This window comes from Camelus bactrianus, chromosome 20 (genome assembly GCF_048773025.1).
Source record: "Camelus bactrianus isolate YW-2024 breed Bactrian camel chromosome 20, ASM4877302v1, whole genome shotgun sequence".
Classification (NCBI taxonomy): Eukaryota; Metazoa; Chordata; class Mammalia; order Artiodactyla; family Camelidae; genus Camelus; species Camelus bactrianus.
Genome location: NC_133558.1, coordinates 37907417 through 37935097, shown reverse-complemented (window position 1 = coordinate 37935097; position 27681 = coordinate 37907417). Strand labels below are relative to the sequence as shown.

Genomic DNA, 27681 nt, shown 5'->3' with positions numbered 1-27681 from the left:
CCCTCAAGCTTCCTGACTTAGCCATAGCCTCACCCACTGCACTCACACTGTTCCAAACGTCAAGGTTCCAATCCCTCAACCCCATTCAGGGCACCAGCGTCTACCGCACAGTTTGTGTTGTCTAACATTTTGCCCTGGGGTGTCAACCATCACCTGACTGGTTCTGATGAAGTTTACATACTGTCACTGTGGCACGCCTCAGCTCCCGGGGCTAAAATGAAGCTTACACACGAGCTTATGTGAATAATGATGAACTATGCAAAAGCACATAAAAGTCTATTAAAATACATTCCTAAAACAGTATGGAGATTCCTCAAAAGACTAAAAATAGACTTACCATATGACCCAGCAATCCCACTCCTGGGCATGTATCCAGAAAGAACCCTAATTCAAAAAGACACCTGCACCCCAATGTTCATAGCAGCACTATTTACAATAGCCAAGACATAGAAACAGCCTAAATGTCCATTGATAGATGACTGGATAAAGAAGATGTGGTATATTTATACAAAGGAATACTATTCAGCCATAAAAACCAACAACATAACACTATTTGCAGCAACATGGATGTTCCTGGAGAATGTCATTCTAAGTGAAGTAAGCCAGAAAGAGAAAGAAGAATACCATATGAGATCGCTTATATGTGGAATCTAAAAAAAAAAAAGAGAGAGACAAATGAACTTATATACAAAACAGAAACAGACTCACAGACATAGAATACAGACTTGTGGTTGCCAGAGGGGAGGGGGCAGGAAGGGATAAACTGAGAGTTTAAGATTTGCAGATACTGATTGGTACATATAAAACAGATAACAAGTTTATACCATATAGCACAGGGAAATATATTCAATATCTTGTAGTAGCTCATGGTGAAAAAGAATATGAAAATGAATAAATGTATATTCATGTATGATATCCAAGCTCCAGTCATGTATGCAGAATTGTGCTGTACACCAGAAATTGACACAACATTGTCAACTGACTATAAGTCAATTTAAAAAAAAGTTCCTAAACCTAGAACCTCTCAGACAAAAAAAAAAAAATTATCAGAAAATTCCTCAATACCTCAGTATAAGATTAATGAAGAAATGAGAATAAGTTTTCTGATAGGCTAACAAGCCAACTGCAAAGTGAAAAGGGAGACAAAGGACACCAGGCTTTTATTGTGTTGCTAAATTACCGCCTTACTAGACTAACCTTGTACACGCACGTTATAAAAATCATCCATTTGTGTTACAAGGAAGGACTCTGGGCCGACACTGGAAACAAGAGTGCCTGACGTGAATTCCAAGAGACAAGCTCACCATTAATCATCATTTTGAAACATTTGTGTTTCAACATGGTCCTTAAGCTTCACTGTTTAAAATTTCAAGTCAGCAGAGCATCCCAAAGAGTCATCTGCAAAAAACTGTTTTTCCAACCCTTCTCTGCTCTTCGCATCTGACAAGCTTGCCAACCTATCCTGAAAGGTCACAGTGTAGAGGCCGTTCTGCTGTACCTAGGAAAAAACCTGTTTAGCATAGAACACTGTCGTTTGGAGACGAGCGATACACTACACGGGGAACAAATTCCATCAAAAAAAAATGTAAATGTATTATTACTGCCACTGAATTCTGACATATGAGCTCTAATAAAGTGATTTTAAAGTGTTTTTTTTAATATACACAGCAGCTTTGTTGCATAATTCTAAATTTCAGTAGTCAGCATACTCAATACAGCTACTGACAAAAGCATGAAAAATATTTAATTTCTTAGACTATATGAATTATCTTATAAACACCTCTGCTAGAATAGTTTATTAAAACAAAACAAATATCAGGCTAGGAATTCAAAATCCCTAGAAGACAGCCACTGTTCACCAGACACCACCCAGGTGGCAAGTCAACTTCACTGGGCCTCACTTTCTTCGTCCTGGGGACAGGGACAGGAATAGATCTATCACTAGGGACATGTGAGATTACACTTACTGCACATGCTGCCTGGGTTATGTCATATAAAAAACCAGTAACTAAAAGATATTTTAAGCTTTCATTTACATAAAGGAATAATTTATAGAAGGGCTTAGATTCTGAACTTGATGAGCACTGAAGAATTTTTAAAAGTTTTGTGATATGTAATAATATTCAGATCATTTTCCATATATTAAAAGTGAACTGCAATTAATTTTTTAAAACTCTGCACAAAAATAATGATAGAACGTACAAATAAATCTTTATTTTAAGAAACACTTTTTGAACTTAATGTCTTCTATTTGACTACATAAGTTAAGGCAAAAAAACAGGGTTCTACAGATGTTGAACTGTATGTTTGGTAAAATACCAGAGCTTAAATTACAATGCAGGACACATCTGTAAGACCGGTACAAGCCAAGCTCCAGGCTTGTTGATAGTAAACCTCTGTAAATGAAGACTGGCATCTCCGCACCCTTCATCTTGCTCCAGGACCTTACATCTATTCTAGATGATTATTTTGAAGCCAGAATTCGAGGAGCACAGACTTTCATTTTGAGCAGATAATTCCATCAGAATATCAAACATGAGGAGACAGCTCTTTAAAATAGAGAAAACGAAAATATAAAAAGACAGCACTTCAAAGTACAGGAAAAAAAGGAAAATCTGGAGCCACAGAAGCTGTAACCAATGACAGCAGCCAAGCTTCTCACTCAGTAATAATGAAGTCTCTGTTTCCGAAGACAGGGAGAAAACTAGAGTAAAAGGAAGAAAGGAAAGAACGCAAATAGCAACCACTGAACAGTCTGGCAAAAATGCAGAGCTAGGTCAGACTGTTAACAATGATCACTGCGACACTTACAAGAGAAAACCGTATATTCACGATAAAAACACAGATGTCACACACATTTAAATTCTCTAGCATTTGTTTACAGCTTCCATAATAAGGTTTAATGAACGCTAAAATCGTAAAGTGAAATATTTGCCCAAGTTTTCCACACCAGCGCACTGCTGCCTCATTAAAACCAGAGGATTTGATACATCGGGGTAACTACTCAGACGAACTTAACAACTAGCCAGATAAAAACATTGTTAAGGACAAAGGATACGGGGTTCTTCTCTGGTCTCAGCACCTATGATTTAGACTCCAGATCTGTCTAACAAAACGCGACGGGAACCTCCACTTCACCTCTTGTTGGTGCAGGCCTGACCTCCATCCTTCGCTCGGCTGCTCTAAGGCTCTTCTCCACAGTCCCAGAAACACCAATAGCCTCTTCGCAGTCTTTACGCCTTGTCTGCAACTGGGATTCCCCTACCTTCCTTCAGCTCCTCAGGAGCACACCCTCCGAGCGCTGTTCCATCCTTCCAGAACACTTCATTCCAGGCTCTTCCCCCGACCTGCACATTCCCAAAATCTGCCCTCACCCTGCCTCTCTCCCCCAACTTCGACAGAGCCTTGAAGTCACTGTTAGGTGAATAAATCACTTCTATCCCCATCTCCCTTCTAAATGCCAGAACTGTGTCTCCAGTTAGATGCCAGACAGCCCCAAAAGTGAGTATTTCTACTGGAATCTCAAACTAAACATGTCCCAAACTAAAATCATTGTTCCATACACACAACATTGGAACAAACCAATACTCACCACAGTTATTCTCCATTTCGCCTCCAGTTCATCCCCAGAACACAATATAAAATGAGTCCGGGTGGACGTGGGGTCGATCCGCAGCCTTCCTCACTCTTACTCAGCGGCGGGCACTGATCGGCGGACCCCCACGGGCTCAGCTCAACCACTTACTGGGTGGACTCGGAGGACGCCCAGCAGGTATCAAAGCCCTGTCCGCACTGCTGCCTTACCTCCCAGCCAAGTCGGGACCAGCTATGGTTCTCAGTGGGACACAGAAGAAGTTGGCCCTGGCTGATGAACAGAAAAGGAGTTGAAGAGGTCACTGGGCACCTCACAAGATTGTTGGGAAGATGAAGATAGATGCTCAGAGTTAACCTTCCAAGAACAATGTCCGAATCCTGCCACAAAACAGGGTCATCCGGAAGCGGTCTTCCCCACAATTCACCTTGCAGCCACTGGGGAGCCCTGCCGCCACCTGCCACCCCCACCGGCAAAATGGAAGCCACGCGGAATCTTGCTGCCTCAGTTCTTATCAAAGTCTTGCGGGGTGTAAGTCTAACCAGTCTAAGTCATGTGCCTATGATCTGGCTATAAAGAGGAGGAAAATTTGAGTACAGTCTTCTGTACTGGTGAGACTCCTACGTCAGCAGGGTTAAACTTACACGGGGAAAACGTGCCCAAATACAAAAGACTACTCAACAGGTGAGGCAAGACTAAGGTGAACTGCGGGCTCTGGGGATTATGATGTGTCAGTGTACATTCATCCTTAGTTTAAAAAAAAAAAGTACCGCTCTGGTAAATAAAAATAATGACTATGTATGTGTGTGGAGAGGGGGTACATGGGAAATTTCTGTACCTTCCTATCAATTTCATTGTAAACCTAAAAAAACCTCTTAAAAACAGGAAGACTCAGGGTAAACGTTTTGAGCAAACCTTTGGTCTCAGTTAGATACATATATTCTATATGTGTGTGTTTGTTGGATTATGATGTAAAATATATTTTTAGGTCAAAAAAGTTTGTAAGCCACTACAATTAAGTTACACTGGCAAATAAAAGCAAAAATGAACCTAAAAAAAAAAAAAAAAGAAAGAAAGAAAGGTGAGGTATGCAAGTACTACTGCATACCACCCGCCCTTCCTGCCCCTGCCCGCAAGCCCGAGTGGATCCACCCAAGATCCCGCAGGACGGGGGTGGGCACACTTCAACGCGCTTGCCGGAAAGGGACCCACTCTGTGGCCCAGATCCCTGCCTGAGTGCGGCCAGCCTCCAGGCCCTGAGAGAGGACACCTGGCTCCTGAGACCATCACCCCCAACCTCACCACAGCCAGTTCCTCCCCCACGCAAGGCAGAGCACCCAAAACCACATCAGCGTCACCAGACTTCGGCACTGGTGGTACCAAGACACCACTTACTAGTGCAGGACTAAAAGTGTTCCTCCTAAAATCAGGAGCAAGGCAAGGATGCCCCACCTTCAGTCACCACTTCTATGTAACACTGTACTGGAAGTCCCAGCCAGTGCAACAGGCGAGAAAAAGATAAAAGGCAGAGAGATTAGAAGCAAAGAAGTAAAACTGTCTTTATTCATAGTCTACATGGGCATCTATACAGAAAATCCTAAAGAACATACCAAGAGGTCAATTAATTAAGAGATTTTAGCAAAATTTCAAGATACAAATATTAAAAAATCAATTCTATTTCCATACACTAGCAACAAAATATCTGACAATGAAAAAAATTATAATGCTCTTTAATAAAGGATCAAAAACATAAAATACTAAGAAATAAATTAAAATATGTGAAAAAACCTCTACACTGAAAACTACAAAACGCTGCCAGGAGAAATTTTAAAAACATTACTAAACTGGATACATACAATGCTTATGGATTAAAAGACTCAGTATCATTAAGATATCAATCCTCTCCAAATTGATCTATAGATTCAATGCAATCTCAATCAAAATTCTGGCAGATTTCTTTGTAGAAACTGACAAGCTGATTCTAAAATGTATATGGAAATAGAAAGATCTAGAGGGGCCAAAACAATTCTGAAAAAGACCAACGTTGAAACACTTACACTACCTGATTTCACAACTTATGATGAATCTACAGTAATCAAGACAGGGTAATAGTGTTACAAGGACAGACATATGCATCCACGGAACAGAAGTACAGAAATACACCCATGCTTACACGATCAGATGATTTAACAAGGTGCCGAGGCCATCTAACTAGAGTAGCTAATCTAATCTAGAAAAGACCAATGGTGGTGCTGATACAACTGAAAATTCATATGGAAAAAAGTGAACATTCACCTTTACCTTACACCCTTTCTTAAAACCTACCCAAAATGAATCACAGAGCTAAATAAGAACTAAAGCTATAAAATTTCTAAAATACAGTAGAAACTCTTTTTTTGTCCTTGGGTTAGGCAAGTATTTCTTTTTTTTAATTGAAGTATAGTTGATAGGCAAATATTGCTTAGATGGAAAATAAATCATGAAAGAAAAAACTGATAAAATGGATTTTATCAATACTTAAAACTTTTGCTCTTCAAAAGGTATTTTTAAAACAATAAAAAGGCAAGTGTATACCAGGAGAAAATATTCACAAACCACACACACAAACATACTTATACATGGGTATGTGTATACATGCATAATTCTTTCTGTGTCTACAGACAATGCCATATAGAGAAAATTATATACATATATACACATAACAACTTATCTGCAGAATGTATACAGAACTCGTAAAGCCCAACAAGACAAACCCAGTCTTTACAATGAGAAAGGGGTATAAACAGATACTTAATCAATGGAGACACATGAATCACAGATAAGGACTGAGTAGATGTTCAACATCATTAGTCTTTAGGGAAATTAAAAGCACGATGAGATGTCATCCTACACCCACTAGAATCGTGAAAATTTAAAACTCTGATAATGTCAACTTTTGGCAAGGTTGCAGAGTAACTGGAACTCATACACTACTGGTGGGAATGCAAAAGATTCTAGCCACTGCATAAACAGTTTGGAAGTTTCTTGTAAAATTAAACACACCTTAAACATACCTACCATACACCCAGAAATCCCACTCAAATATTTATCCAAATGTTCACAGTAGTTTTATTCATAGTAACCAAAAACTAGAAACAATCCAAATGTCCATCCAGTGGGGATGGGATAAACAAACTGTGGTACATTTATACAGTGAAATACTACATAATAATTTGAAAAAAAAAAAGAATGAACTACCAATATATGAAGTGACATAGATGAATACTGAAAATATAATGCGTATCAAAGAAGCCAAACACAGAAGAATACATATTGATAAGATTCAATTTATGTGAAATTCTAAACCAACAAAATTTTCATGATAGAAAGCAGGTGAGTGTTTGCCCAAGGCCAGGTGCAAGAGGAGGGGATTAAATGCTTAAGAGACCAGGAATTTGGGGGAGTGATGGAAATATTACATACCTTGATTGTGGTGATGGTTACACAGCCACACACAGATGTCAAAACTCATCCAATCATACACGTAAAACTGATGAATTTTATGTATTTTACTTATACCTCAATAAAGCCATTTCAAAAATTCAAACTTAATACTTATAAAAAGCACAGTTCCAATCTCATAAAAAGAAAAGGGAAACAATCATTAAAAAGAAAAAATACCGCTCATACACACTGAAATATAACCTGCATGTATCACTAACCTAAGGTACAATGTAGGCACATGTAATTCTGATCTTACTACTTATTCTCCAAGAATATGCTCCTGCAAATCTTTAACAACTAAAAGAACCTACACTCTTATTTCAGATAGTTTCTATTCTGTTTGATGGCTTCTGTTTGATAGTCATGGGGAAAGTATATGTGATCTTTAAAGAACAGGATTGTGAAACCAGGAGTGAGGGATTCTTAAGTGAATTGGGTCCCAGCTGCTGAAAAGGAGGCCCCATTGTGAGGCATTGGTAACAAAGTGTCAGCTTCAATGCCTCAGACACCAAGGATGGCCTTAAAGGGAAATGCTAAGCACAGTTACAGCAAACAGCCTAATAAGAACAAAGAAGATCACTAACACTGTTCCCAAAGGGACACACACACACAACTGGGAATAAGAGTTTTAACAATTTCCAGACGTGACCTAGAAAGAGAAAATAGCCCACCATGCATATAAAGGACAGAAACAGTTTCCTACCAACAAAGCTTACAGTGAAGCAAGAAGGGCATTTCAATTTAAACTACGGCGTTCAAATTTCTCCTAAATCTTCAACAGTTCTCTGCCAAAAGTAAGATGTAATCAATCTGTGGATGTTTCTTTCGTGAAGACCTACATATTAATATAGCAACAGACATTATCTAAGCTAAAGTCCGTTAGGGCTAAGCTACCCGAAATTAAACTACATGTTATTGTCTAGCGCATCTTCCTGTAAAATGTTCATCTTTCTTACCATAATACTGTGATAAACTAGGACAGATATGAGGGAAAAAGTTTAAAAAACAGAACTGGAGTGTGTGTGTGTGTGTGTGTGTGTGTCTATACACACTGGACAATGGATTCATGTCCAAGAACCTGAATTATGAATTGAGTTTAAAACGTGTTGAAGTATTCTAGCAACATAATAAACAATGATGCAAGAGGGCCACTGAACCGTCTGGCATTGTAATATGAAATCTCAAGTTCCACACTGTATTTTTTTTAAAAAGATACTTACAATATTCTATGTAACACAGACATTTTTCTTTGTAAATAGAACAATGGGTTCACCTATATGGTATTCTTAAAAGTTGAGAACTTAACTGAAGGCAAAAATAAATGTCAAATTGTTGGCTAGTCCAGTTAACAAGCACCACTCACAGATTTTTGAAAAATCCTTCATGCATTATGTACTTTTAGCAACAGTACATGGAGAAATTACAACTTGGGACTGGAGGACTCTTAAGTTACATTTGGCCACAAAAATAAAAGAGAAAAAGTTGTGATCAAGCTAAGAACTACAACTGGGGTTCAGCACCAGAAATAGAAAAAGCAGCAGCAAGGTCAGTGCATGGGGGCTGTGCTCGCGGGTCATTCAGAACCAGGTACAAATGCCCCACTTAAAAACGGTTCAGACAGTAAATTTTATGTTACATGTATTTTACCACAATTTAAAAATTGGAAAAAAATAGGGATGAGAGAAGCAATGATAGAAAACATGGAGCTGAAAGCTCAGGCAATTTGTAAGGGATAAAGATGACTCTAAGGGATGTAAGACATGGGGTGGGTATGGAAAGCGGGGGTGAGGACACAGGGAGAGACGGTTTGAACAGTTAAGAATATCTATTGAACTTTTCACACCGAAGATCAAGCTGGTATAAAACATATCATATTTTGTCAAAAAAAATAAAAACAAAAGACAAAGACACTACAAAGTTCCTGCTCTAAAATAGTAATGAATTAAGAGACCTTAGCCAATGAAGCAATCTAACATGAAAGAACTATAAAGAAAGAAACTTATTCTTTTTAAGTGAGGATATACTAACGGGGTAACTGATACAGACAAAGGCCACCTTGTCACCAGCCAGGCACTCGGGCCCAACAGAGCAAATGACAATAATGATATGGTATTTGTTGCAATGCCCTCCACTGTCTGCAGACTCTTCCTTTATTCAGTGAGTAAACTCAGAGGACACTAAGTTATAACAGAGAGGGTGTTTTTCTGCCTTCCTTTGCTACCTTCTACAGCCACGCATGGAAACTTGGAACAAGAAAGCAGGAAGGATCAGAGACAATCCATTCCCAAGAGTATCCAGACAGGGTGACCACCCTCACTCCATCACTCCAGAGAGTGGCCGCCCTCACTCCACTTCTCTAGAGAGTAACCAATTGGGATTTAGTATTCGAGCAATAATTCTACCTGCTAAAAAACACCTGCTAAATAAATAATGCAAAAACACCTGCTTTAAAAAAAAAAAAGAATGGCTAGTACTTTATTACTGAGTCCCCAGTACAGACAAGGGTCACATGCACTCAACACATGCTTGTTAGTTTCTCTCCCTCAATCCAGTTTCTCTCGAAAATAAATTCCAAGCTCCTCTGCCTGCAAAGCCCTCTCCACTCTTCAACTTGCTGAAGACCACCAGCCCACGTAGCTGAACACGAGGTGTGGTCCCTCAAGGCATCAGCAGTACTCTCACCGCCAAGTACCACCATCCCCTGTGGAATACAGCTCACGCCTGCCAGGCACACATTTAGAAAGTCCTCTTTCCTAAGAGAACAAGGAAGCCCTCATCCTAGGAAAAACTAAATAAACAGCTGTATGCGGTGACGGGTGTTAACTGGACTTACTGTGGCACTCGTTGTGCAGTATGTGCAAATCCTGAATCGCTTTGCTGTACTCTTGAGACCGATATGTCAATTATGCCATAATTTTTAATACCTCAATTTAAAAAAAAAAAAAAAGAAACATCCTCTTCCAATCCATGCGCATTTAAGTACATGCCATCTCATCTAGACACAAAGGTTATCAGTCTTGTGGCAAACTCTCCATCACCCACATCCTCGCCTGCTCCTACCAAAAGTGGCTGATGAAATAAAATATCTGCGCTCCCAAACAACGGATCCATGAGACACAGTTCTGGCCAAAGAGGAGTGAGACAGAATTTTGCTCGGGAGGAGGAGTAAGGGATAACGATTCTGGGAAAGCATGCACCCGCCATCCCCACCCCACCCCCCACCCCCCACCCCCCAGTGAGGAGCAGAAGTAGCTGATCTTTCTAATGAAGACATGGTAACTGAAGCTAAGAGGCCAGGAACCCTGCAGCACGGGGGCAATCAACTTGAGGGGGTGTAAGGGAATTAAGAGACAAGCCCCAACGTTGTCAAGTCACTGCAGTTCGGTGAGCAAACTCCGAGCTCAGGATGGGTAAGAAAAGTACTCCCATTTTAGTTAAATAATCTTAAACTACTTGCTTGAGATATTCCCAACTAGCAAAATTCCCAATCCTACCGTTGCTCTACAGTAAAGGTATTGACTGATACATTTACATTAATCAACAATGATCCAAAAAGGAAAAAGGAATCATTGTGCCGCTTCCCACAAACAGGAAAACATCACCACAGATCGCCACAGACTCTGGCTCAGCGACTAACCAGCACTGCGATCCTGGGTACGCTGCTCGACCTCCCAAAGCCTCGGTTCCCGGATCTGCAAAAACCAAGCTAGTTAACCACCTTATTCACTACTGACATGACTAAATCAGCAACGCGTGTAACAAATTTAACAGCGTCTGGCATCCAGTAAGTGCCCGGTAAAAAGTGAGAAACCTGCTTCTAACCACTACCACCACTCCCATACAGCAGGCCAATTCTCCGGCTAAAATAAGTAAAGCTCAGAGGCCCTGGACCTAAAAGAATGATTCAGCATCACGCGAAACTGAAGGGGAGAACAGTTTCAAGTGTATCTGCGTATGTGTCTGTGCGCGTACGCGTGTGCATTCACACTGCCTCAGGTCTAACCCACAGGATGCAACCGATAAACATTTCCCAAAGGACAAATTCCTGAACCAAAGTGTTAAAAAAAATGAGAGCAGAAATACATAAAACACTGAAGCCATCAAGGTAAAGCAGTCATTTCTATGACTTTCAATATGTATTTTTTTAAGCATCCTCAAGAATTACAGATGATTTCCTTCTTAATATTTCAAACAAAGCTCAAAAGCAGTCCAAAGGATTAATGAAAATGTACTTACAAAGCTTTAAAGCTACTTGGAAGAAAAGACTATAAATGCAAATTATTATTCTCTTTCTTTGGGATTATAGCTAGCCTGACAAAATCCAAAGCTGTATTAGTTTGTTTTTTCCTCAAAGATTACATACTATTTCACCTTCTCTCCATTATTTTAGCCTTTAATAGTCAATATGATAACTGCGGGATTTTGGATGGAATAATATCCTGGTTACCAATCTTGTTTGTTATTCTGTTTCCAAATTTGTGAGAAAGAAATCTGCCTTCTCCATCTGTTTCCAGCTTCACCTCTCTATTTCCTAGATTACAACCCCACTGTTCACCTTAATGCTTTGCAACTCAACAAAGACAGTCTTACATACGAACAAAAGCATTGTTGCTCAAAGGACAATGGTAAATTTTTTTAAACCAGAGCTTAAGTGCTTTCCATATTATTAAAGTCTCATAACTCTATGGCAGGTTTCTAATTTAAAATGTAGGCATGAAAATGCTGAAATTCATGTAATATCATGTTTTAAAACATACCCCAAAAGTATAAAATTATTAAAGATAAAAAGGGATTTATACAAGCAGCAAAAGTCTCAAACATTTACTCCAACACTAAAAGGCACTACCTTTTTAAAAATTTAAGGAAAACCAAACCTGTGCATTTAGTTATTCTCAATTCTATCAATCCTTGATTATTTCTAGTATCAACCAGACTGGGGCAATTTTCATTTGTTTTTGTTTGTTTTGAACTCACACATTACTCGCCTCAAACACTGCAGACAATATTTTCTGCCCCACTCCAATTTTAGTTTCTGGTTTATATGCCACCTACTTGAGTTCAGAGTTCTCTCTCTGTCACTTGGATTAAGACATAAAGCCTTAATAAGATTTCTATTTCTGAGATAAAAGATTCTCAATGCATGTAAATCAGAAGATGGATTCCACACTCCCTGACAAGTTCCTCAGATGTATGTGTGCAATTAAACAGACAAGCAGTGAAATTTGAAGAAATAGAATTAGAAACTGGCATATGGACAGGACTCACCTGCCTGAATGGTGCCGGCTGGGAAGAGAAACACCAGACAAGGAAGAAACAAAGAGGGAACTTAAAAATGAAGACAAATAATACTGGTCTTACTCCCCATCCCCAACCCTCCCTCTCTTCCCTCCCCAACCCGCCCAAAAAAAGACAAGGTCAAAGGACTGTTTGCACCTAAGAAAGAGCCCAGCAAAACTCAGCTGGGAGCTGGCCCCCTCCCTGAGGCCTTCCCTGCAGTCCTCCTACGCCGCCTCTGCGCCCAGGACACACTGCTCTTCCACCGACCACCGTGGACAAGGGCAGTTTACATCCCTGCCCCACTGCTGCCCCCCAACCATTCCGAGCACTGAAAGCTTACCTATGCCTGTGCCCTCTGTTTTTTTTTTTTTGCCTGGCATGTAGTGAATACTCACAAAAAGTGACTATACTGACCTTGAATAAAAATCTTTTTCTAAACATTATGTAATTATGACAAAAACAAATGAGAGTCAGTTACACAAGAAAGCCAACTGATTACATAGAACCAAACACTTCTTTCTAATATTTATTCCTTCTCTGGCACACAATTAAGTGTCACAGATGAGAAAAAAGCAAACCCAGGTTATTTAATACACGATTGGCCAACCCTATTCCTATGAGATAAAGTTGGATTAATTAATACAATATTTTACTTTGGTTTAACTTCCTCTGGGAGGGGTGGGGGGGGGGGTCTTGTTCTCATTCTTTCTCATTAATGATGAACCAGAAAACTTTAAGGAAACTGAAACTCCAAGATGTACACATAATCATTACTTCTCCATGTCCAGTCATTGTTAAAAAATTACACTCTCAACACTTAATCAATCCTGGTACATTTTTTGTATTCCTAGTTCTTCCTGTGCAAAATTTTTAAATTGGAAAACTAACAGGTGATGCATCTTTCTTTGTAGTGACTGAATAAATTTTTCCTCTATGAGAACAGAACTGTCAAAGAACTGAATTTACAAGTACCCTCCCCCCAAAAAACTATTTCAGTATTCAGCTGTTTCCTAGCAACCGAATCTGCAGATATTTTCTCATCACAAGTGAGTAACAGGGATTAAAAAAAAGTGTGTTTCGGTGCACTCAGGTGTCAATGAAAGCAATGCAGCTCAGTGGGGGAAAAACACTATAAATAAGTGTGCAAAAATACTAAGTATTTTCTAGCCACTCTGGGCTGAAGCTCCAAAAGGGGTAATTATAATTCTTAAATATAATGCATGATCTGAGGAACAGGAGTGTTTATCAAGGAGTGGGGAGGGGGGCATTTTTCTGTGAATGGGGGAAGGGTGCACAGACGACACAGAGGTGACCACAAAAACCAGAGAGCGAGTTCAACCATGAAAAATGAAGCTGCTATTCTCAAGGGAGCCAGACTTCCAACCTGGTTTACCCTGCATCGTAAGTTTCTAGACAAAATATAAAACTCCCAGCTCGCATGGTCCAAAGAAAAACTGTCAAAAGAGCAGCAACGTTAACCCTGCGAGGACCGCAGCACCCCACACCCCACGACCGCCCCGGGACCGACGTTCACACTGAGATTCCAGAATCGCTCTGCGCGCCGCGCTTCGCACACATCATCACTCGCTCCTCTTAAACCAGATACTGGAGTGCGGCCCCGTTTGACTTCATTCTCTCGGCCACGCTGGAGAAGAGACGCACCTGCAGCTCCTACCAGGTACCCAGCAGACCTGAGTCAGGGAAGACCCACCGTGAAGGGCCTGCTCCTTCTCTGACAGCTGCCTGAGCGTCCCTAAGCCATCCGACCTTTCTGAGGCTCAGCTTTCACGGGCACAATGAAGAGGCCTGACTGGTGAGGTTTCCTGAGAGCTTACAAAAGAAAGAGGACAAAGCAGCATGTGGCCCTCCAGTTTGGGTTCTAACTGCCAAGAAACAGGGCAGGATACACAAATGGTCACCATGGCAATTCTGAAATCCTTTCCTGCTCTAAGAAGTCCGTGTCTGTGTGCTGCTAACGTTTGCTAGCGATTAGAAAGCCAAGGAAACTTGAAATAAGTGAATCATTAAAATTCTTGCCACCGATAATTTCCCATAAATACAAAATGCAAAACTGTACTAAGCACCACAGGGAGAAATAAAAAGAAAAATCAAAACCTCAAAGTATTACTCTTCACATGAATTAGTCCATTCAAATGAACACCTGAAAAATATATAGCAAAATATACTTGGAATTTTTAAAGCAATTTTATTTATATATTACAAAAAACTGACTTTTTCAGTGAATGAAACCTATTCTATCAAAAACTTAGATTATTTCACTAAAACAATAACTTGATTCAATTATATCCTGTGAATGGTCCTAAAAGCTTCATTTTCTAAAATAAAATGCACGTGGAGAAAGATGCCAAGACTCAAATGACTTGTTCATTTGTAGGATCCAACTCACTGCACCCGCCCGACCCCACACCCATCCTTAAAATACCTAGTCTGGTTACTCGGTCCTCATATCTCTTTACTCTTCTTACTCCTTAGAATTTGCATCCAGTGGCTTGGCTTCAAATTTCACAACCATGTAGGTGACTCCCAAATCTATGTCCTAAGCAGTCTTCTGAGTTCCAACCCAAATCCACTAGCATGTCCTATTAATCCAGTCAACACACCCGATACCAAAATCCTTTTCTCTCCCAGTAGCTCTGCCTCACGTCCCTATTGCTGGAACACATCTCCAGTGATAACACCAGCAAGTGTATAAAAAGGGTTTCCAAAGTGAATCATACAAGATGACCTACTGAGGTGGGGAAAGAAATAATCAAACACCTATTCTTATTTTTTCCTAATTCTTACTTAAAACCGCCCATTTCTCGTGTCTACATCTGTACATCAGAGATATGTAATATTTTAACTAAGGCAGAGCATTCAGAAAGTTTGCAAACCACTAGCATTCTCAAACTCAAACTGTTCCAATTTGATCTGCTCCTCACAGGCACTGAATCCAAGCAAACAAACCACTAACCATCCCCCAAACACAGCCCAAGCTTTCCAGCACAGAAACATTTACCTCTAATGCTCTCTGCAAACTGTTCATCTACTTACAGTCAAATCATTTAAAGCCAGTGTCAGCCCTACCCTTTCTCAAAATTCCCTGAGCTTAGGTGATACAACTCTCAGGACACTCCCCATTTTCAACCTAGTCACTGAGTCCTTAGCGTACATTTTAGCTCCCCCCACTACACAGGAGGGTTCCTGAAGGCCAGGGTCCCATCTCATAGACTTCTGACTTCCCATACTACGCAGGCCCGATGTAGTAAATCTGATAAATGTTGACAACCAGACAAGTTGTAAACACGACATTGTAAAGGGCTCAACAAACCAGTATCTCACAAACAGAGCAACGACCAAGTCCAGCGTAGCACCCTTAGTCAACAAGCGTGTCTCAAAGTAAACAGAGGATGCATATTTTTTCCCCCAAAATGCGTGATTTCTTGCTGTTAGTTTCATGGCTTTCAAAGGCAATGTTTTGCTTCCCAGATCTCAGCACCAGGGGAGAATGATGGGCTGGCGCCTGAGAGCAAAGGCAGAGGTGAAGGATTAGCAGCAGCCCTGACTGTTCTGTTCTAATCACTTTAAAATAACATTAAATAACTGGGATGTAATATTAGAAAAGACATACTAATCAACCCCAAAACCCAAGGAAATCAACTAGACAGACACAAATAAGACAAGGAAGATTCTTAGAACGGTTACGAAGTAAGTAACCATTCAAGAAAATTAATATGTTTAACCACAGCTTAAGGAACTAAACTGAACACTGCTTTTAAAAAGAGGATAAAAGATTTAAGAGGATTCTAAGCTCTGCAGAAATACAAATTACTTGATCAAGAGCCTACAAAGAATATTTTTCCAAAGCAACAAATACTTGGTGAGCCACCGATTCAGCTACTATTCTAGAAAGGTGAAAAAGAATATCCTTTTCAAAAAAAGAAAATCCTTACTTTGCTCTGTGATTCCAAGAAAGAGCTGCTTACTCACTGTCAGTGTTTGCTAGGGAGCTTTTCAAAGTCCTTCCTTCTGCAGCTAAATGAGAAGTGTATACATGTTTTCTGAAAGTCTGTTTTTCAAAGTTTTACCAGCACCTTCTAATAATGAATCTCACAAACAGAAAGTGAAATTAGTCACACCGTGTAGGAAAAAGAATCTATCTTAAAGACATTCAGCTACAACTTAAGAAACTATCCCATTTTTTAGAAACAAAGCAAGCATGCCCCACCAGTGACACAGAGTGTGGCATGTGGAAACCCGAGATCCACTGTGGGCTTCCTCTTCCCACGACCTCCTGCGTGATCCCCAGTCTCACGGCTTCACTCATCCTCCCCAGAAACCCAGACGTAAGCCCAACTTCACACCTGCCACCTCCACTGGGATGACAGTTCAGCACCTCCCACTGAACGTGATCAGAGCAGAACTCTTGGTTTTCTTCTGTGGACAACTCTCACAGTCTTCCACATCCTAGTAAAAGACATCACTACCTGGGCAAAGATACTATACACCTCCGAGAGTGACAGTGGTACCCACCTCACCGGGTTACTACAGAGAGTAAATGTGCTAACTCACATAGAGCATTTAGAAGAGCACCTGGCAAATACTAAGTTTTCACTAAGTTTATGCATCATTATCATTACCATCCTGATTCCTCTTTTTCTCTCACACCCAATCTGCCATGTGAACAGCAGTTCAAACAAGTAACTGAAATCCAGGGACTTCTCTGGACCATCACCACCACAGCCACCCTACTGCAAGCCACCATCTACATTAAAGTGATAAACCAGGAGAGGGCCTTCCGCTTCCATCCTTCCAAGAACTTCCAAAGTGGTTTTCAAACAGCAGCCACAATAACCGACATTAAATATTAATCAGGTCATATCACTCCCTTTTTCAAAACCATCCAGTGGGTTTCCACTGCTTTAGGCTACACATCAAACTCCCCACCCTGGTCGACTCCAAGTCCCACGCGCAGCCGCCGCCTTCTCCCCGGGTACCGCCCGCGGCAAGCTCACTCCCCTCCAGCTGCACCCGCCTTCCTCATCCCACCAAAACGCCGCCCTTCCCTCCCCGGGGCCTCGGCATCATGACTCCTGCCCAGAATGCACTTCCCTGGACGCCTGCTCAGCTGGCTCCTCCCTGTCGTATCATTATCGTCCACTTCCTTGGTCACTGCCTACCTCCCACTAGAATATATGCTCTGTAAGAGAAGAAATTCCCTCTCTCTTGTTAAGTATTGTGCTCCTAGTACCGAAAACAACATGTGGGTGAACAAAAAGTTATTAAAAAAACAATTAACTGAAAGAACTGGCTAAAGCTTCTCAAACTGTTATGTGAAAGCAAAGAAATGTAACTTCCCCTTGCTCTTCTCCCTAACTGATCGTTGACTGATTACATCTCGGCTCCAAATTCACCCTTTTTGCCTGCTCTGTAACTGGACCCTAATATACTCACCTTTGAATATTTCTTTCAGAGTTTGAGGATCTAAATCCTCAGATAATACAACTCATCGCAAAGGCACAGATATCAGCAGAAGACCCGAGGGGTCAGTCAGAAAGCCCGAGGCCCAGTCATGGCCCCAGCAGACCCCGGCCAACAAAACGCCGGACAAATCACTTAGGCTCTCTGAGCGGCTCTTTCCTGGTCCACACAGTGCACGCTGTCATTCTGTCTACGTCAGAGGCCTGGGGTGCGGATCAAATGAGATAAGGCATAAACTACACATGGACAAGTGGAAGCCATCATTGTTATTATAGTAACTGTCAGCTCCACAAACTGTTAATGAGCACCGACCCTGTGTTACACCAAACAGAAATGTTAATTAAGACCAACCCCTGCCTCTCAAAGAGCTTACGTTTTAGCTGAGGAGAAAAACACTAGTCGGAATAATTCCACTGTGGTTTGGTTGAATGCAGGGCGCTGTGCGAGCACAAAGGAGGGACACTCAGCACAATCCTGGGCTCAGGGAGGCTTCCTGGAGGAAGTGGTGCTACGGCGGAGTCTCAAAGGACCAACCAGGTGAGGAAAGAGTTCTCATCAAAAGAGAACACAACGCCCAACCTCTCCTCGCCCTACAGCATGTTCAGAAGCCAGATTTGTTATATTCTAATAAAAATCACACGATCAAAGGTTAAAAACAAGCGTTCAGCTATCACCTGGGGTAAATTTCTTCTATCATCTTAAGACTTCCCCCAGCACCATTTATTTCACCCTCTAGTGCTAATTAAAATACCTTTTTCTAAGCGTTTAGGGCAATTCTTCTCATCCTGTGAGAATATTTCCAAAGTTTTCAGTTACATACTCCAAGGTCAAAACCTTCCTCACCGGGAAGGACAGTAATCAAGAAACCACTGTAAGAGGCTTAGATGTCTCCATTGTCACAGCCCGGAAAGAAACCCCTTCTCTCCTCCCAGCCCTCAGCTGTGCACAGGAGTCAGGAAAGCTTCCCAGACGACACACTCCATCCCCTCTCCTGCATGATAAGGACAACCTCTCAGCCAGACTTGGCCCTGACCGACCCAGGAGAAAGCCAAGCACAGCCTGGGCAGCAAGTCACTGTCCCTCTTCTTTCAACCCAAAGATACTGAGGCCAGAACTCTCCTCAACCCACAGGCCAGCAGGACAAATGCATTAGAGTCCGAGTCCACTAAAGCAGAACACTGATGTGCCCTACACCCTGCAGCTCCACTCCTAGGCCTGTAACCCACTGAAATGTGTCTGTCAAAGATGTCCTAGAGTGTTCCGAGCAGCAGTATTAGTCATAACCAAAAGAAAGAAAACAAAACCCTATCAACCACAGATTGGGATAACCTGTAATAAAGCCCATTGGAACTGGGATGAATCAAAACCATGTGTCACCTGTTAGGATGCGGTGCAAAGAACAGCATCACCTCTACAACATTCCTGCTCAAGGTGGGAACTTGACTCTAAACGCACAGAAACATCAAACTCAAATTGAGATTCTACAAAATAACCAGCCTGTAATCTTCAAAAGTGACAGTCACGAAAGTCAAGGAGAAATTAAGAACCTGGTCCAGACCAAAGGAGACTAAGAAGACATACGTAAGTAGCACATGTGATTAAGGATTAGGTCCCTCTGAAATAAAGGACATGATTGAAACAAGTAGTGAAACCTGAACGGGGTCTGAGGATTAGGTGGTTGTCACGTACTGACACTAACTTCTCATTTTGACAGCTAAACTGAGGTAACGTGGGAGGACATCCTTATTTGCAGGACGTAAGTATTGGGGGTGATGAGGTATCAGGTTGGGAACTTAATCTCAAATGGTTTAGGGGAAAAGTTACTGTTTTTATCCGCAATTTTTCTGTAAGTTTCTGATTGTTTCAAAATTCTAAAAAATTATTATATATATTTTTAAATTGTATGTTGAAGCAAGAAAGAATGAGCAGGAGGTCGGGTAGGAGAAAGGAATTCAAAATCCATATGCTATATTTTTACCAATATAAAGATTCAGTGCAATTTGTTGGAAAAAGTGAATTACTAACTTAGAAAATCATAGAGTTTTATATCTTTAATCTCGGCATATTTAGATACTCCATCTTCTGCCCAGAAAAAGTAGGAAAAAATTTAGATCATTTTTACCAGCAAAGAAAACTTTTTTCATTCATTCTTTTTTTCTTTTTTTGAGGTGGGGAGAAGTAATTTTGTTTATTTTATGTATATATTTCTTGGTGGAGGGACTAGAGATTGAACCCAGAACCTCCTGCATGCTAAGCAGGCACTCTACCACTGAGCTATACCCTCCTTCCACTGAAAACTCTTCTCAAAAACCCCCTCAAACAATTGCTTATACTTGCAGTCAGAATTTGGAAGAAGGAAACAGCCAGTATCAACTTGAGACGGTACCACGAGCTTCCTCAAATGCACGGTGATGTGTGTGGCCATCTTGGGGCCAGGGGACCAAGACTGGCATTGGGTGGGTGAGATGCCCAATGTCCTGAAAAGTAAAGGCCAGACTCCCACAAAGAAGTGCTATCCAAAATGTCGAGAGAGAGGAGTGAACAAAACCAGTCTTAATAAAAGACGGGGAACAGCCAACCAACAGGCAGACATGAGCATCTGCCACAGAGACTCTCAGTGGTGGAGACACTGAACTTACCTGCACGTACCTCATGGTCCAGGGTAAGTCACAGTGGTAACTACTACTAAACAGTTAGGAAACTATGCAAAAACACTAACTTACCGAGGATAAAACACACACACACACACACACACACACACACAAATAGAGAGGGAGGAAGAACGTCAATTATGCTAGGTGTTTTCATAAACTGCCTCATTTAATACAACCACAGTTAATATTTAAGTCTTCCCAAATGCTGACACAGCTGAATTATACCTGTGTAGGTAACTCCAGGGAGTCAGTAATAAAAATTACTTATACCAGAAAATAATTACAAGTTTTAACACAAAAGGAAAGGCTGGACTTGGTGTATACTTTAATCAGTACAGCTTAAAAAGAGCGTAACTTTGAAGTTATGTACTAAACATTAAGTACACAAAAAAGTACCCCTACAAAAGTACAAAAGAAACCCAGACTCAGATTAAAAGACAGCAGCTATGAAAAATTTGTATACTTTTAAGATGCTATCATTTAAGTGTCTGCTTTTAACAAATCTCTTTAAAAAGTGCTGATTATATCATTTATTCAACTCAGCTGCCTCCGATTTCACCCAGCAGTGGGCTGTTTATTGTAGCACTAACATATCACTGTTTTTAGGATTTAAATATGAAGACTTTGTTCTATATTGCCCTCCACTGACACAAAACACCAATTTAGAACAGAAATCTAGGGGGTGTATCCACCGCAGGCCACACTAATTGTTAAGGACCATATATGAAATCCATTTTCAAGGAAAAAAAGACACATCTTTGAAGACACAGAGGCCATTCACAAAGTTAATCATCTCACCATTAGTATTACTATGAGAAAGAAAAAAATGGCAAAATTAACAATGGGTAGTAACAAAAATATAGAAGTTCTAGAAATAACAGTACAGCATCATGAGCAATCTGAGTATCATCATAAAAATTAAATTAACTTATTTCTTAAGAAGATAGAGAACAAAACTACCAAGAGTACATAAGTGAAAAATGTGAACACATGGAAATAAAGTGAAGATGGAAACATGGAAACAAAGTAAATACTTACCGCCAAAGCCTTGGACAGTTTGGTTCTAAAGTCATTCAGGATGATCGCCACAATGTCCCTGAGTGGTACATAAGCAAAGCCATTTTCCAAATAGACTTTCCTTCCTCGGAACAAGTCCAGGGCATCCGCAAAAGGGATCTGAATTCAGAGTCAAACAGGGAAAATAAGTCAGTCATTACAACATCCTCCTAGTCTTCATGCCAAGTCCAAACAAAATCCGTCCTAAGAGAAGGTCCTTAGTCCCAGCACATCAAAAAAAAAAAGAATAGAAAGAAAAACACACAAAGATCAATTTATACTCTTAAACAATAACCAACAGTACTAGGTGGAGTGGGAGTCCAAACTGATTGAGGTTTTTTTTCTTTTTTTTTTTTGCCAGAGGTGGGAAAGTAACTAGATTGATTGATTGATTGATTGATTGATTGATTGATTTTGTAAGTGGAGGGACTGGCAATTGAACTCAGGACCTCATGCATGCCAAGCAGTGCTCTACCACTGAGCTATACCCTCCCCCTACCCAAACATGTGCTTGTTTCAAAGTAGATGTTTTAAAAATAAGCCAAGTTAGAAAATTTTATTTTTACTCTTAACTCATGAGTTTACAAATTATAATCACCAGGATTTCAAAGCCCTCTGAGTACCCTGCAGTCCCCTCTTATGACATATTCCACATTTTATTCTGCATCAAGCAGAATCCAATGTGTATACACTATGTCCAATGCTAAAAATTACTAATACGTAAAAGTAATTCCAAATTCCTTCATCTATGTTTCCACTTTTTCTCTAGAGAAATATATTGGGAAAGCTAATCTCAACACTAAGAAATAGAAATAATAAGTGTCCAGTTTTCTTATGAAAATAAATATTTGCCAGGAAATATTTTTCTAAAAACCTCATACTATTTTTAAAGTCTTATGACTATCGTAAAACTCTAAGAGATGAGCAGATTACGGTATCAGTAAATTGTGAAAATCATTCTTACTCTTCAAGTTTTTCTCCTTCTTAAAAATGATGTAAAAAATTAGGTTTAAAAAAAAAATCCTCAAATTGCCTGTTCACCCAAGTTTTAGGGAAGAGTTAAGTCTGTATGCCCATGATTCTTCTACATACTCAGTGACACCACACAATATCAGATCATGTGTTTTTACAGAAAGGTTTGATTCTTTTACAGATTTCTACAACCAGCACACAGCCCCTGCCCTGAGAGGTTCAGTGCTTAGCTGAGGGAAACAAGACAGACACACATGGAAAGTCAGGCATCTCTGCAGAGCAGCTGGGGTGTCCCAGCCCAAGACAGGACCTCACACAGGACACATGATGGGGGTGCCAGGGTTTAGTCCACTAATCCAGGCAAGAGAAGGAGAGAGTCTGAAAAAGTGGGTTCTAGTCCACACTCTTTACTGACTAGACTTGGGATTCCGGGACCCTCAACGAACACTTCTAAACCCCCAGGTCTATAAACCCAGGCAAGGGGTGGGGAGATGGTTTACACGCCCCTGAGGGCTGGGTTCTTCAGCTCCAATATTCCAAGATTCCAGCTTATGAGGGGGTCACGGTGGAGGTGGAGATGCCCAAGCAGAAGCAAAGGCTGATGTGAGGGCAATGCGTGGTGTGGGAGGAGGAATGCTGAGGGCCTCGCTCTGCACGTGGAAGGCTGCGCGCTTCCACAGGGAGGTCATAAGAGCGCCAATGTGGAGGCAGGATTCTAGACTCCTGGCACCCACCAAGAAGCAGCCACTCTTGTCAGAGGAATCGGTGGTGCAGGAGCTATCAAATTTTAAGATGAATTTCAGCCCCCTCTCCCCGTTCTGGACCTCTTCAGTCCCAAAGCCACCCAGTGGGTTCAAGCAAAGCAGGTGTCCAGGCTGAGGGGCAGAGGGAGACAGACGTGGCCCGGGGCGAGGGGCCGGAACCTGAGTGGGTGAGGAAGGCCTTGCGGCGGGAGAGCAAGCAGGCAGCAGGGCCCAGACAGATGAGACCGTGCATGGGGGCACTCAGTCCAGGCCCGGTGCCAGGCTCATGGGCACACGGGCACAGACAGCCTCCCAAGCCAGGCAGGGATACAGAACAAGGAGTCGCGGTCAGGGGGTGACGAGAGGACCCTTGCTGGGGCACCCATCGTGGGGCACAGAAGCCGAGCACAGGGACAAAAGGGAGGACTTGCTTCAAGAGACTGGCCCGCAGTGGGGGTTGGAAGGGGGTCAGCGAGGACAGCCCAGCACAGAAAGGTGGTGCGTCCCTGGTCGGGTGAACATGACCAGAGCAGGAGAGGGAGAGGCTGTGCCGACAAGAGGCAATACGAACGGGTTAATTAAACACGTAGATAAGCCTAATGTGATATACGTAACAAAACCTAAGAAGGATTTCAAAAGTTTATATACCTTATAAACTGACTCCAAGTCCAGCTGAGCCCCGCTTAAGCTGGGTGATGAAGCGATGAGATCCTGTTCTCGGAGAGTCTTCTCTCCATCACTTATCTAAAAGGAAACATATTTCTTATCACTTAAAAATTAAAACTCTTTCTTCAGTTTCAATAAAATACTTCCCTGTTCCAGGGAAGATACTATACTTTTTTGAAAAACGTTAAAACCTGATATGTCAAGTCATCCCTAATATTACTAAATCATTGCTATCATTAATGAAGCCCAAATAGGGAAGAAAACTTAATATACTTTCAAATTTCTACTCTGACAATCTCTGAGGGCACATATCAAAAGAACAGTAGCAGGGGAACAGAAAGTATTATAGTAAGAAAGAAGTTACAATAAAAATTAAGGTAACAGAGACTAAATATGAGCATTATCCCAATTTGGGATTATGTTAATTTATTAAAATCTCTATTTGCAGTTACGAGCGGTTTAACTATTTCTGAACTTTCTAGCCACATAAAACAATTCCAAACCTAAAGCACTAGTATTTGTAGGAACAACAATAGCTCTATTATCTCCTGTAAGATTGACAGAGCTGAGTAGATACAAATTTTAAACTTCTGTACAGAAAAGTAAAAGATCTATACATGAAGATGAAATATAAATGACAAACTGTGGGAAACATTTATGTCATATGACATCTGATTACTCTCAACACACCCCCTAAGTAGCAGGACGTAACAACTAGTAATCCAGAAGTAAACCACAGCCAAGATTCATAGAAGTGAAAATAATAAAAGGAAATTAAAAATAATAATGTAGCATTATTTTCTACCTATTAAAATGGCAATAGTTAAAACGATTTTGAATCCACGGGGTTGGGACACTCTTTGTGCAGGGCACTTTGACAATGTACCTCATAAAGCCTTAAAATATGCAGACCCTAACAATTTTACTTCCAGAATTAAACTTAGTAACAGAACAAATACAGGAAAAATTTCTCTTCATCACAAAGTTATTTGGAATAATTTTTTTAAAAAACTAAATGCCCAACAACAGGTATTTGGTTAAATAAAGTGCAGTAGAAGTAGAACGTGACGTTTCAGTAAAGCAAGCTACATTATTCAGATCAAGCTCTCAGAGAAATCAAAGAAAACACACTGATAAAAATTTTTAAAGCATCTTCTTTAAAGCGCAGAGGATTAATATACAGAGTCAGGCCCACTTGAAGTGGGGTATCTAACAAGAGAGCCTCCTGCTCTAAAGCCATGGGTCTTCAATGAAATCGTAAGCCTTGAACTGGTTTTAAGGTTGCCCCTGCATCAAAAGCCCCAGACACCTAGCAGAAGAAAACTCAGATCCTCTCTGGGGAACGTGCATTCACAGCCTGCCCCAGAGGACTCCTGCAGATACATTTTCACACAGCATCAGGCACACTGTATTTTATAACACGGCAAATAATAAAACATCGCTTCGTGAGCAAAAAGAAGAAAAAGACTCATAAAGTGCATAGGTAACAACTACGCTAGGATGCAAAAGGAAATGAAAGACAAGGGTAATGATATCCGTATGAATGGAAAAGTCTAAAAGGGGATCTGAGGAGGGGTCGGGAGGGGAAAACAAGTCCAAGAGAAAGAGACTTTTATTTTTGCTAACTCTGGGAAAGCAACTTCAAAGAGACTCTGCCAAAAGTGGATAAACTACCCCCTCCTCTCTGGGGCCCTGAAGGACTAGGGACGGAAGAACCACAGGTTTCTCAGCCTTCATGTGAGGACAGACATGTGAGCAAAGAATCCTGCACTCTTCAGATCTACAGAGTAGAAACAATGAATAAAACTCTAAGGAATTCGATGTGTTTCTAAACTGTTCACCCAAAGTAACCAGGCGCATTCTGAATAATGTACATTCTATCTAAAATTAATGTCATTTCCTATGTTATAGCCTTTCAATAAATATGTTGTTTTTCCTTGGTGAATTAAAAACTTCATCCATTTGTCACACACATTCTAAACCTTCATTTATCTATTTAATAATAAACATAACTTAAAAGACCAAAGTAAGAGACTTCTCGCTGAAAAATGCAAGATGCCTGACTAAAACTTTGTTAATTATTATAAACTTCTACTGACTTATTTCAAATTTCTAAAATAATCTTGCTATTCTCTTCTGCTTTCAGTATAAAAACTACCGTGAAAAATACGAGCATATTTCATTTTCTCAAGCTCCCCTAATGAGGTTAACTACTGGATACCTAGGAAAAAATCATCCTCTCAAAGAGCAAGATAAGATTAAACAGCCTCCTGCTTCTAACAGAGGATCTTATGTAGGAGTGAAAACAGATTCAGTGGAATAATTGTAAGAGCAGAGCACAAGGACAGAAAGAGTGTAGCTTTTATAATTGCAGAGGCCTAAGTTCAAATCTTAACATGCAAATTAAGCTCTTTACACGCTGTTCCTTCACTGGTAAAGTGAAGAAAATATGTTTCATGTACTTTTTGTCACAATCAAATCAAGTATGTAAACCGTCTAGAACAGGCCTAAATAGAGCAGGCCTTTAATAAATGGTAAGTATTTATTACTATTACTGGTGATGTACATTTTGATCAGCTTGTTTTCCTGGGCTTTTTCCAGGAATGCACTGAAAGGTTTCTGACCCAAGTGATCAAGATGGTGAAGAAGGAAGAGCATGAGCTCACCTCCTACAAACACGCTAAAACTACACCTACATACAGAACAATCTCTCTGAGAAGGACCTGAAGACCTGCAGAACAGCTCTTGTGCAATTGAGGATATAAAGGAAAAAGCACACTGAGAAGGGCAGGAGGGGCAGAGACACCATCCAGTTAAGACCCACACCCCCAGTGCAGCAGGAGAAGACACCACAGACTCAGAGGTCCTCCCTAAGGAGCAAGGGCTTTGAGCCCCATATCGGACGCCTCAGACCTGGGGACTGGCACTGGGTGGGTGAGTCCACTTAACTAGCTTTGAGAACCAGCAGGGTTTACATGCGGGACAGCTGGAGGGCTATAGGAAACTGAAATTCCACTCTTAAAGGGCTCACACACAAATTCACTCACTGGGAGTCCCAGCACAGAGTCAGGGTTTAAAAAGAGCCTGGTGTTCTAGACAGCTTGCCGGGGCCACCCCAGCAAACCCCAAGCCCACGCCAACTCCAGCACCAACCGACCCAAGTCGGCAGCCCCAGCATGTCCTGGAAAAGCCGCAGCCCACCCACACAGCAGCTCCACCCAGTCAGTCAAAGCAAAGCAGCACACACAGCCTACACTGAGGATACTGCTACATAAGACCGCACCTTCAAAACCAGGAGCGGTAACTGTTCCATCCAACTCATAGGGACAAATGCAGGAAGTCAAACAAAACGAGGAGACAGAGAGATTTCTTCCAAACAAAAGAACAAGATCAAATCCCAGAGAAAAACCCTAACGAAATGGAGATAAGTATCTTACCCGATAAAGAGTTCAAAGCAATGGTCACAAAGATGCTCACAGAACTCAGGAGAAGAATGGAGGAACAGAATGAGAACTTTTCAATGAAAAGAGTTTGAAAATATGGGGAAAAAAAATCAGAGCTAAAACATACAACAACTGAAATGAAAAATACACTAGAGGGAATAAACAGAAGATCAGATAATACGGAAGACCACATAAGCAACAAGGAAGTAAGACTAGTTAAACTCATCCAATCAGAACAGCTAAAAGAAAAAAGAATTTTTAAAAATGAGAACAGTTTAAGGAACTCTGGGACAACATCAAGAGCACTGACATTC

At 40.9% G+C, this 27681-nt stretch overlaps 1 protein-coding gene across 3 annotated transcripts in view; it reads right to left on the bottom strand.

Annotated features, from left to right (window-relative positions):
- PRIM2 (DNA primase subunit 2) overlaps positions 1-27681 on the bottom strand; it is a 213772-nt gene that overhangs the window by 154380 nt on the left and 31711 nt on the right. For all 3 annotated transcript variants that reach the window (XR_012501174.1, XM_010973924.3, XM_045509287.2), the window contains exons 6-7: positions 23907-24002; positions 21526-21663 (exon numbers count right to left, since the gene is read on the bottom strand). Coding sequence is in view for 2 of the 3 variants with exons in the window: in XM_010973924.3 (XP_010972226.2) it covers positions 21526-21663; positions 23907-24002 (234 nt within the window). In the remaining variant the exon portion in view is untranslated. The remainder of the gene's footprint in view (positions 1-21525; positions 21664-23906; positions 24003-27681) is intronic.